General features: G+C 38.1%; 1 protein-coding gene and 1 long non-coding RNA gene across 4 annotated transcripts in view; one reads left to right on the forward strand and one right to left on the reverse strand.

Moving 5' to 3' along the window:
• Window positions 1-922: 922 nt before the first annotated feature.
• Window positions 923-8,126, reverse strand: LOC134550223 (uncharacterized). 3 transcript variants are annotated; one of them, XR_010080280.1, is made up of 4 exons: window positions 8,007-8,126; window positions 4,081-4,234; window positions 3,088-3,178; window positions 923-1,795 (listed from the first exon to the last, which is right to left on the reverse strand). It is a non-coding gene; the product is annotated as an uncharacterized LOC134550223 (long non-coding RNA). The 3 variants fall into 3 exon arrangements; XR_010080281.1 differs by lacking the exon at window positions 8,007-8,126 and adding an exon at window positions 6,334-6,745; XR_010080279.1 differs by lacking the exon at window positions 8,007-8,126 and having other exon boundaries at window positions 4,081-6,745.
• MDFIC (MyoD family inhibitor domain containing) overlaps window positions 7,617-12,301 on the forward strand; it is a 53,500-nt gene continuing 48,815 nt past the window's right edge. Inside the window, 3 exon segments of the mRNA XM_063396705.1 lie at window positions 7,617-7,986; window positions 7,988-8,276; window positions 8,690-8,845. Of these exon segments, the coding sequence (XP_063252775.1) occupies window positions 7,792-7,986; window positions 7,988-8,276; window positions 8,690-8,845 (640 nt within the window). The 5' untranslated portion in view covers window positions 7,617-7,791.

Here is a 12,301-nt window from a genome sequence, read left to right on the forward strand (position 1 = left end):
ATATATGCCTTGAGTGCTCCTTCACATAAATTTCTAGGTGTATATTTTGTTTTTTCCTTAGAGAAAATAAGACCTTGGTAATATTAGAGCATTTTGAGAGAGCCCTTCAATAACCCTTTTCTAAATTTTATATGATTCTCTTCAGCATTACTCCCAAATGGCACTTTGAAGAAGTAATTTACAGTTCTAATGAAAAGTGTTTATTGTTTTGGGCTGACAGTGTGGGGTGATCTTAGGAGGAGCATTGCCATTTCTAGTTTCGGAAGAGACAGATACTGAGTGAGGAAAAGTGGAGTAGGTGGGAATCTCTGCTGCCACCACTGCCAGTGACAAAGCCATGAGAAAAAATGGCACTAGCATTTTTGCTACTCACTTGGTTCTCTCCCTGATTGTATTTATGGTGCAAACTGATTAAAAATGTACCTTTTATTCTAAAAAACAGGTGTCCAATCTTTTTGAAGACCAGAGTAGAAGTGCTTGAAAGTTTAACTAGCCACTGCAGAGTACTGGCCCAGGTCAGGATTGGTTACCACTGTTATCCAATCAAATCTGACTAAAAAAAAAATTACTGACATGAGAAAATTGGAAAAAAAATTAGGGAAATTAGGGAAGTGGTCAGAGATCCAGGACTGGAACACCAGAGATTTGACAGTGAAAGCAACCATGCCACAATTGTTTCATTTTTCCTTGTCTGTAGTTCATGGTTATCAGAATTTTACTTTGACTATAATAAACTGTATTAAGTAAAAAATGCAAATAATTTATTGAAAAAAAAATCACTTTGTAAAACTACAGAAAAATATTTCACTTGCTTATGTTGATCAATGGTTATCAAGGTAATTTAGTCTGCTAGCATTTATAACTTGAAACATTCTCTAAGGGAGCAGCAAGTATGTTAGAAGCATAAAGCAACTGAGGGCAAACTCTTTTATTTTATTTACAATAATAAAAGAAAAAAAAACCCACAGCTCTGACCTCAAAGTAACTGATTTTATAAATTTACAGGAGCCTGTTTGTAGCTCTTATAAATATAAAACAATATGAAATAAAATTCCACTCTAACATTATTACTTATACAGCATTTTCATTAATACTTTAAAATAAAAACCACTTTGAAACAAACCACACAAAAAGTAAAAGGGAAATAAAGGAATTTTACACTGTAATAGGCTCCCAGAGTATACTAAAATATAATGACTTGTTTTAAAGGCAAAACACTAAAATTCCAGTGATTTTATGTCCACATACAAACATACATATGATAATACATTCTTTCTCTCTCAATGATATGTGGCAGATATTACACATACTAGTGAGCAGTATCCAGTATCTTTGTGCCATCATTCACTCTGCAGGACTGCATCTCCTAGATGGGATCCAAAACTACCAGCTATATAGGAGTCACTTTAAATCTAGTTTGTGTTTTCTGATTTTATTGGTATTTTAGGTGAGTTAATATGAGAGTCTTGTGTAAATATTTGGCTCTTGCATAGTAGGTGGTTTAGAATTGCCATTAATTACCAGAAAGTAAAACTGAACACATTTTGGAGCTAATATGTCTGCTGTGATATCAGAACAATAAAGTAACTTTCAGTATTATTTATTAAAATAATACACCTGAAATTATTCTAAAACTAATAGTCAGTATAACAACTATGCAGTCCTTGAAATGCTATTGGTAATTTTCACCTGTGTGTTCCAGTTATTTCAGCAACCCTATAGAATGAGGAAGGGAACTGGGCAAAAGGCAATTGGTCCTTAAATCTTCTTTTTCTTCCTGGGGAAAATCCCCATCCTAGAAGCATAGTCACAGAATTAGATCAGACCTGGGCCTAAGATTCGTATAACTTTCATTTTTCTAAGAAACTTAGACAGAAGACTATTTTTCTTCATCTACTGTTTCAGAAAACTATTTTTTTCCATCCTTACTTGCATGGGTTGCCAGAATGGCCATCTATCATTGTAAACAGTATTTTTTTGATACAAATTAAGTTTTGTAATTTTGTTATTGTGCAATATTACTTCATAAATTTAGTTCTGTTCAATGTAGAGAATTGCATGTTCCTGGCTGGCACACCCCCCCACCCCCCATTATTTTAGGCAAATATACAAATAAACAAAATCATGACAGTTAAAAATAATAGTGGAACGCATTGATTGACTGGGGTTTATATTTATGTTTGTTTTTCCTATGATCTGCATTTTATATGTACTATCTGAATAAGCACTTGATGCTAAGTTTGGTCCAGTCTATCTATATGGATACCAAAATGAAAAACCAGGAACATGTCTATACAGGCAATTAAGGAAATATTGATTGTGATATAGAGCAAAAACCTTCACAAAATATTTTACTTCAAGAAAATTGTAATTCCCAATTGTTGTACTGGCATTTGCTCTTTTTTTCAGTTGTTAGGACATGGGTGAGAAATAACTGCAAGATAGCACAGTTGTGAGTGAGAAGCATGAGAAAATAAATTCTGTTTCTATGTATAGCAATGATTTTTTATCAACAATTTGGTTGTGCATTTGGTATTATGGACTCATAATATGCAAATGCATTTGGCTGTTAATACACATTCACAGCTTACATGCTAGTGGTTCCAAAGGAACTGTTACAATATATGTCCTGAATATGTATGAGGAATAATACATAATATGTAAGTAAGAGCATTCTATATTATGAAAACATAAAATAGAATGCACAGTATTTTTAATACTCATTCACAGTATACTCTCTTGCAGCTCAAAAGGAGCACCTGTACTTTGTATTATGAACTCAAATTAAAGATGTACAGAATTAACTAAATTTTTATTGATCTCAGGATGTGTTACCATTACCTCACACAGCAATTTAACATGTAGTCTTCTATTTCACTGCATTATTTATTCTATTTGTAAAACATTATTGTTTTAGCATTTTCAGATTTAAAATTTTTGGAACAGATTGATTAGATATTCTTTTCACATGGAAATATTTTTGGTTTTGTAGAATTCTAGACAAGGTATTTTTTAAAACATCGTTTGATATTGGTGATTGGTTTGATACTGCTGAGAAAAGGTAATGTAAATTTCATGAATACTCACAATTGTAAGGAATGTGCATGAAATACTAATGTAGAATAATGCCAGATCTAGATACTTCTCAGGGTGCAAAAGCATAAGGAGCCTCGTTAACCTGAAATGCACCAGAAATATTTAGTTCAATTTTTTTTCGTATCCTATAAATATAGCCTCTAGAGTTATTAGGACTAAATGTTCCAGGCAAATTCATTAAGTGATTATAAATTTACTAAGTCTCTGTATAACTCATATGACAATATTCTGTGTTCAGCTAGCTACTTTTTAATCAATGTTCCCTTAAAAGTCCTGCCCATGAACTCAAAAGATGCTGTTGTCCATCACTTGCCTTTGCTGAAATGATCTTTATTGTCACTACAAGTTCCCAATAATCTTCAATGCCTTAAAAATCAGTACAGAGTTTGAAAAAATAATTTTTGCTGAATTTGAAGTTTCTTCTGATGTCCTAAATAAGGGGTTTTTTTTTAAGAAAGGTGCAATATTAACTGTAAAGTGAAAAGCTGAATAACTGAAGGAATATACACAAATTCATTAACTGTTGCAATCCAGCACAGCTGTAATTGTATACTGAACACTTTGTGACTTATTTGTAGGACTGTAATGAATTACTAGTTGACATTTTGTTGTGATGAAACGTCTTTCCATGCCTCAATATATGATCTGTTATTTTTCATGAGATCTATTACCTGCTTGAGTGAGCCACTTGCTTGAGCTTGCTAAGGAATAGCTGGAACTACCATAAGTCAGCCAAGAGATGTGCTTTGCCCCAAGCAGGATGAAGCCTGTTGAGCTGAATTCATCTTCATGCAACTCCTTGAACTTCATTAGAGTTACTTCAGAAAAAATTAATCTCAGGGAACCTTCATTGTTTAACTTAGTAATTTATCAATTTTAATTAAATCCTTACCTCTTGTGTTAGACAATATTTTACAGAAACTACTTAATATACTACATTTCTTATACTTAGTCTAAACAGAAAAACAAAATGGAGAAAAATACCTCGAGCTGGCAGAAAGCATTAAGCCTCATATTCCTTTTCTCCCCACCGTGGAGTCCATCCCATGGCAGAAAAACATCAAACCTGGATAAGGATTCTTTATCATAGAAAAGCCTCTTGCTCCCAGGTACAGCATTACTGGAAGAAGTTTCTCCTCTAAAAGATAAGGTACATATTTATTTCAGTTCTGGTTACAGAAGGAGTTAAACCTGCATGTCTTTAGTTTCATTTTAGACATTCAACGGTTTATTTGTTTCGATTAGTGCTCTTTGGAGGTGGATTTCCTTGGCCTAAAAGGGGTTGGTTGCCCTGTTAGGACCAGCTGGTGTCAAAGGCACCATCAATCTCACAGCACTTTATGCTCTATGAAGTACAAATCCTAATCTACAACACAGCTGCAACCAGCTTTGCCCTGGCACCTGACAATTTACATGACTTTTTACAGGATGTTTTGCAGAAGGATAATATAAAAGCTAGGTTGTGAACACCAGGAACCAAAAGTACTCCACACCAAGCTTAATAGTGATCTTAAAAATCTCTTTTACTGTCCTTTTATGCATATATTGTGGGTATTTCTGCTTTTAATCTATATTTAAAATTATATTAAAAATATATAAGCTTCATTTGTAATTGTTATTTTACAATATAATTTTGTTTTAACTCCAAGTTTTCTATTTAGCCCTTTTAACTATAACTGTCCTTCCATTTCAGCATTGCTACACCATAAAATATTAAGGACAGAGATCTTGCCATGATCCTAATACTGAAAAGACTGGTGAAGTTTAGAACAATACACATGGTAAAATTACATATTAGAAAGTTGAAAACCGTGTTCTCAGGCATAGGAGAAAAAAACCATGAACTCATAGGTACTGAGGTACAAGCAATCAATCACAAAAAGATTCAATATTATTGTCCATTATGCAGAACTATTTCAGGGTGTTAAGAGGGAAATAAAATGTCTTCGGTTTCCTCTGTTCCTCCTGACAGAAGGAAATCAGCATCAGTTAAAGAGTAGCCTTGGGGAAGGAAAGGGTGGTGTTAGGTTGGAGGAAAATTTGAGTACCTAGACCTTCATGGATCCTTAAGTAATAGCTATTGACCACATTTTTTATTTGAAGAGTTTTGCACAGTTTTCCTACAGCATTTCTGAGATGGGTGTCTCTGCTATCCACAACTTGCTCCAAAACAAACTATTTGAAATCCAAAAACCCACAAACACTAAAAGTTTGCCTGGGAAAATTCAAGCTTGAAATATAGCTCAAATTTTTAATAATGTGAATAAACAACCTCTGCAGTTGTTAATTTTGGAATATTGTGGGTTTACCCTAAATAAATAACTTGCATCTTTCTAAAGCACTTTTGTTCAGTGACAAGTCTATTTTGACTGCAGGTATTATCTTTTGTATGGCTTGTGTAGGAGCTTGGTCTAGGAAATGGTGATAAACAATTTTGTCCTGAAGACATAGGACTATACTCTACATTTTGTGCACTTTTGATAGAAGTGAGTTATAAAGAATCTTTTTTTAATAGAGAAAGAAACTTTGAGGGCTTTTTCATAGTGATGGGGGTGTATGCGTTTTTTTGCGGCTTTCTGGGTTTTTTGTTTGCTTGTTTGGTTTGTTCGGGGGGTTTTGTTTGGTTTTTTGTTTGTTTTGGTCAGGGGATTTTTGGTGGGTTTTTTTTATTCTTTCATGAAATTTTAGCTTGCCTACAAACTGTATTTATTTTCTATTTACAAGGCTTTTGAATTCCTCTTCACATCGATCCCAAGATCTGCCATTAATTGCAGATCCTGAATTGCCATTAATTACATGACCTGAATTACATGGTTTAGCAATGGAAGACTGTATTGGAATCCATATGTGCAACAGCCAGTAACTCGGTTGCTACAGTAAGATACAGTATATCTCGATTTTGTAGCCTACTTAAAAGGCTGCTAGTTTTAGCATACGAACTGCCCCCTTCCTGAGAATTGTCAATAATATTTTAGAATGATATGTATTTTACAGGAAAGTAATACAACAAATATTTCAGATTTGCTGCGTGTTTGTTGGAAGGATGTCATACTGTCAGGAAGTGCGTATGCCAATGAGCTTTGCCTATCTGTGGTACCTCATTAACAGGGACCACATCTGCACCCATCTTTGACAATCACAGCCTTTGGTATGTAACGGGTTGCATAAGGCATAAAAATTTTAATGTATTCTTTCACACAATGTGAATTGTGCTTTTTGGGTATTGAACTCTCTTACCTTTTCTTAACCTGATTTTGTTTACAACTACCTCCGACTGCAGAAGTTGTACTGTCTGCTGAAGATCCTGTATATTCCCTTAGTTGCTCTAAACTCCACAACTGAACCTCGTCAGGGTGAACTCATCCCATCATCTTTTTAAAGAAGATAAACTGAACGTCATGGCAGTTTACCATGTGGGTTTCACAGATAAGGTAAAAAACCAACCAAAATACCAACCCTGGGTGGTATCAGCTCTTCATAGGCATTTATTATCCAATGAAATATTTTGGAAGCAAGGTGTGGTTGGCTAAATTATTGCTCCTCCCACAGCTCTCTGCTATGTTTCCAGTTTCAGAGGGAAAAATACAAGCTTGTATGCCGAGAGTGAGTCATAACCTTTCTTCTGCTACTGACTCACTTGGGAGTTTGAGGTAAGTTGTTCTACCTTATGTTTTGATCACTCTGCCCCCAGGACAGCAAGGAGGGGACTATGGAAAGTTATGCAATGTTTATATAGACGAAAAGATATTGAGACCATCATTATTACTACACAGTAAAATGATAGCTTTGTTCGCCCCAAATTGATTTTTTTTAGCACAGCTTCTTTCCTACATAAACCATTCCCCCCCCCCGCCCATTTTCCATATAAATGTTTAAAGAAAGATTATGCTGCACCAAAGAACACCTTAAGTTACTGAAATATTTTAAAATTATTGTATTTTCCAGAGCAAAGTGTATGCACATTTCATCACACTTCTCTTCTGCACCAGCAGTGACAAAAATAAACCTGTACAGTGGTGCAAAATTACTGATGACTTCTGAAATAAGTTAGCCCTGAAGGGTGTGGAGTTGACACAAAACTGGCACATAGTCAGGTATTTACACTTTACCCTGGCTGTTTTGCAAGCATGTCAGGGAAAGGCTAAATTTTAGAAAGTTAAATTTTAATAACAGAGCACATTGCTTAGCACTTGTGATACCAAAATAAATATCGATCAGCTATAGTCTCTCATGTTAGGATGTGGATAACTTGTGTATTTTATATTCCTACTTTTGTTTCCCAAAAATATATATCTAAATATCTTGCTGTAATGAGACATACCAGTAAAGCTGGCATATTTACTAAACCATAATAAAAATCTGCTTATAAATTTCATTTTAAACCTGGACACACTTCAATTGAGGAAGGTGACGTACTGTGATCCCATAAGCAAGGAAAAGCACGTAGCTTACGGACACCAGCACATGTGTGAGCAAGAGTACCCATGTTATGGGCAAGAACAGATGGATAATCATATCACACTGTGCCATGGGAAAGAAATGTTATTTCTTATATAGACAAAGTCCAGGTAACACTACTTGGCACATGGTAGCAGAGGAAGTAGTTTGCATTTTATGGTTCTACTTTTGAAAACTGCTCGTTCTATTCTTTGTGTTCTTTGAGTATTTCTGTGTGCCCGCTGTGAAGCCCTTTTAATGGCTGTATCTGTATGTCACCGGCCAGGGGCAGGGGCAGAGCGGAGGGTGGAAGGGCCGGAGCTCCACGTGCGGCTCCGCGCTGCGAGGCGCAACCGGTGGCGGCCGAGCCGTAACACGGCGGCGTGCCCCGCACCGCTGCACTGCAAACCCTGCCCCGGCTGCAAAGCCTCCCTTTCTCATTCTCCTGGGGTTTTTTACCCCTTCTTGCCTACTTCTGTCCGACGGGTTACGGTCTCCTGGGGGAGTTTCCATGGCTGGCGGCCCGGCTGGGGGCAGCGCGGCGCCCCGCGGCCGGCGGGCCCGGCCCGGCCCAGCTCAGCCCGGCCCGGCCCACGGGCCGTCGTTGGCGGGCGTTGGGAGCTGCACGCCCGCCGCGCCGAGCCGCAGCCGCCGCCAGCCGCAGTGGGATGTTTCATTGTCCGGAAATGATGGAGCAGGAGTGACTGCGGCGGCGGCGGGACAGCGGCTGTGAGTGCCGGGCTGTGCGCGCCGCTGCCGCTGCCGCTGCCGGGGGAAGGCCCGCGGGGCGGGCGGCGCGGGAGGAGGCGGCTGCCGGGACGGGCGGCCGGGGCGCGGCGCAGGGCCGGGCGGAGCGGGAGGAAATGCGGAGGTAGGCGCGCCGCGCTGCCGGCCGGCTCCGCCGCGGCGGACGGGCCCCCGGACCCCCCCGCTGCCGCCCGGGCCCCCCGGACCCTCCCCGGCCGCCCGGGCCCGGCCCGCGGCCGCTCCCGCCCCCCGGCCCGCCGTGCTCGCTGCAGGGGCGGGGGGCGCGCCCGCCGCCGCGCCGGAAAGTTGCCGCCGCTTCCCTACTGTCCCTCTTCGGACCCTCGCCCCGAGCCGTGAGTTTTCTGCATAAAAGACATTAACGAGTCCTTTCGTTTGCCTGTTCCTTCAGGGTCGCGTGTTAGTTTTGCTGGAGAGGGGTGCAGGCGCTCTGTAACTCGGCGAGAGAGCTGGCAGATGTCCCAAGTGAGAGAACCTCTTCCTCCGGGGCCTGGAGGGCCAGAGCAGGCTCCGACTGAAAACAGCGCTTTGATCTCTCTCCCTCGAGGTGAGTTGCTTTAAAGTTTCTCTGTAATTGTTGCGCGTTATATTTGAATGATACATTTACTGATTTGACTTGTGGGTGTTAAGCCCTCTCTTTTTTTTGCCCCTCCCCTCTGTGGTGTATCGCTGTAGCACTTTCACTTCACAACTTTATGTTTTAACCCAAAATTCGCATGAAAAAAAAAAAAAAAGTAAGGAAAAAAAATGCACTGCTCTCAGCCCTGAGTTTCAGTACTTGAAAAACTGCGGTCGTCCAGAAGCAGATGTTGCTCCTTAAAAATCGCTTTTGATTTTCTCAGCTTTGTGTTTGTTCAGAAATTCTTTCCTGTAAGGCTGTCCTTCCAGGTCTTGAAGTAAATTATGGACAGTTGATCCAATAGCAAGAGCGTTGTTCAGATTGGAGGTAACTTTGCTGGTTTTTTCTGAGATTACTCTGTGATGCTTCAGCTAGAATCAGTTTCTGAGACTATAACTTGTTTCATATCAGCTATTCAAAAGGTTGTTTAAAAGTACGCTCATCTTAAACATAAATTATTTAAGTTATGTCTTATTTACTCTTGAACAAAATACACTGATACTCTGATCACCTTCATGTATGGAGCTTTGACAAAGTATATTTTAGGTTATCCTCAAAATTGGGAAGTATATTTGCCTGACAAGTCCTGGTCTGTGAAGATGAGACTTTTCCTTGCTTATTCATTTACAGCTATGATTTTCCAGATTTCTGACAGGAGTTTAAAAAAATCTCTGAAAAACAGACAAATAATCTTGTTCAAGAACTGTAACTTTATTCATAACTGGTTAACTGGAGCAGAGCCTGGTAATACAGTTGTGCAACTGTGGATTAAAAATGCAGTCTTGTTTTTGTAACTAGGAAAATCAATAGCCATGTGTAATCAAAGCTGAAGTCTTGTTTCAGAAACCAGAAAGTATCCGTAGCTAAGTAAAAAATGTTTTGGCAGTGAGGCATAGCAAGTTGGCTTATAATTATCTTATTGTTGGATGGGTTTTGTTTTGTTGAGGTTTTTTTTTTGGTTCAGTTTGGTTTTGGTTTTTTTCTCTCTAGTGAATGACTCATAACTTCTAAACAGTAAAAATAATAATAAAAAATATTAAATGCAGAAGATCAAGCATGTGGAACTGAACTGCTAGAATCACATTTTTACCAGAACCATCACTACCTGTGATATGTGTTTATTTTCTGTGTGTTGTTTTTAATCTGTTGAGTGGTCAGCTGGCCACGCTGGTTAAATTCTGCATGTAGGCCATACATCAAAGTTCCTGAAGTTGTAAGGCAGTGAACTAGCTAGCATGGAGAGTGGTGTCATTCTCACAGTACCCCTTCAACCTGAGTTTTCACTATGAAGTGAAAGTCCTATGTATGATTATAAATACATGTATGTTTGTTTGTTTGTTTGTTTGTTTTTATGAAAAGTCAGGAAACGAGTACTGATTTTGCCTGACAAGTAATGTGCAGAAAATCCCAAGGACATAGTTAAACCTCACACCTTTCTTAGGGATCAGTAAGGGACAAACAAGTATTGTGGTTATAGCTCAAGACACATGCTCAATTTTAAAGTTTATGTACAGTTCACGTAAAGGCAAAGCAGAATTCAGCATTCATATACATAATTTTTATTCTAATGAACTTAGATTTCAGGAAAATATGGATTTTTAACGTGGACATTTGTTGCTTTTTTCTAGTCTAAGTTGTTGGGGAAGTGGGGGTGGAAAGAGGAAAAGGTGAGTTCATAACATTTCCAGTCAATATTCCAGCATTTCTGTTGTCAGCTTTGCGGTGTGTGGTTACAGGGGAAGGTAATTCAGATATTCCAGGGCTGAAAAACTAAGATAGTATATCTGGAACTTTCAACAGCCCCTATCCTTCTATTCTACCCCCAGGACATCCAAACTTACACTGACTTCTCTAGAATTTGATGCTAATTTTAAAAGCTTTGATTGAAATTCATATTATTGACCTATAAGTGACTTCATATATTTACAGTGAGACACTTGAAATCTGGGTTGACCTAGAATTAAAGATTCCTTAATCAGGAAAAGATGGGTTATCTTGTTTGTATAATAAAGTATTAAGTGCATTCTAATGAGAAGGAATTTCTCATTCGTAACAGCATACTTTAATGTGCTTGATATATATTTAACTGATATATATACCTTATAGCCTGGGAACAAACTTTTCCTCTTCTGCTGTTCTGCAAGGTATCATCAAGAAATCCAGATGTACAAAGTGTTCCTTTTGCTTGCTATCATATACATTCAGATGCTGAAGATTTATTGTATTTTTCTGTGAAAGGAAAAGAAACTTCAATTGAATTTTGAATATTCAGAAATAGCTATCCCACTATGTAATTAAAAATCAGACAAACTTAACAAAGCTTAGGCAGTATACAGGGATATTCATCAGTTGTGGACATTGTGAAAACTGGGTTGAGGCAAAGTTTGGCCTACACATGTGGTATGTTCTCGCTTTCATAATTTAAAAGAATTTTTCTGTGTTGCTTTAACCACTATGCTCTCAACATCCCCAATATCCCCTATCGCTGTTCTTCCTTGTTAGTTCATTTTTGAATAAATGCAAAAATATTAGTGAGAATCTGGGTGCCACCCATCCACAACTAGTGTGCTAGTAAGAGAGTAAGAGAGGGCAAACGAAATCACGGCAGATTTTTTTCCGCAATGTCAAAATTGAATGTCAGTCTTTAAACCATTATCTGTGTCAGTGTGGTCTGCTGCTCTGAGACACACACTGCAGGATGGAAGTTTTAATCTAATTTCTGTAAACATGTTAATTTCTGCCACATCCTTCCAAAAGTGCTTGTTCAAGATTCTAGTGATGCCCTCTTTCTTCTCTGTAGCTCATGGATCTTGGAACCAAATTATGATTGCATCTACTTCTATGATGTAGTCAGTGAGTAGTATCATGTGTCTGGTTAGACCACTTCAATTTGGTTGTGATCAGGTATTTTGCATCTTTTAGGTACCACAATAATGCTCTCGAGAAAGGAATATTGCAATTTGTGACCACGGAACTCTCTGCTTTAAGGAAAATGTTTCATAAATTAGAGGTTATGGTGTGATTATTGCCTGGACTATGGGTACACTTCTTTTTTAAATCTTCTGCATTTGAATAAACCATGGAATTGAAGAGGGAAATTCAGTGGACATGGAACTACATTTAGAGAATCAGGCCACATTTTAAAAAATGTAGGACTGTCATCTATAAATTATTTGGCAAGCTTTTATCTTTGCTTTTTGGTAATAACTAACTGTAACCTAGAATAACGAAGGAATAATATTTAGCTTTCTCAATTAAGAAAGAAAATAATAAGTATAATAATTAACAACTTATTATAAAATCGAGACTGATAATTTCGCTATAATAAATTTTTAGATGGTGGAAATTCACTAGAATATTTTCTGTTTCACTAGAATGGGGTAG

This window comes from Prinia subflava, chromosome 4 (genome assembly GCF_021018805.1).
Source record: "Prinia subflava isolate CZ2003 ecotype Zambia chromosome 4, Cam_Psub_1.2, whole genome shotgun sequence".
In the NCBI taxonomy this organism is placed as follows: Eukaryota; Metazoa; Chordata; class Aves; order Passeriformes; family Cisticolidae; genus Prinia; species Prinia subflava.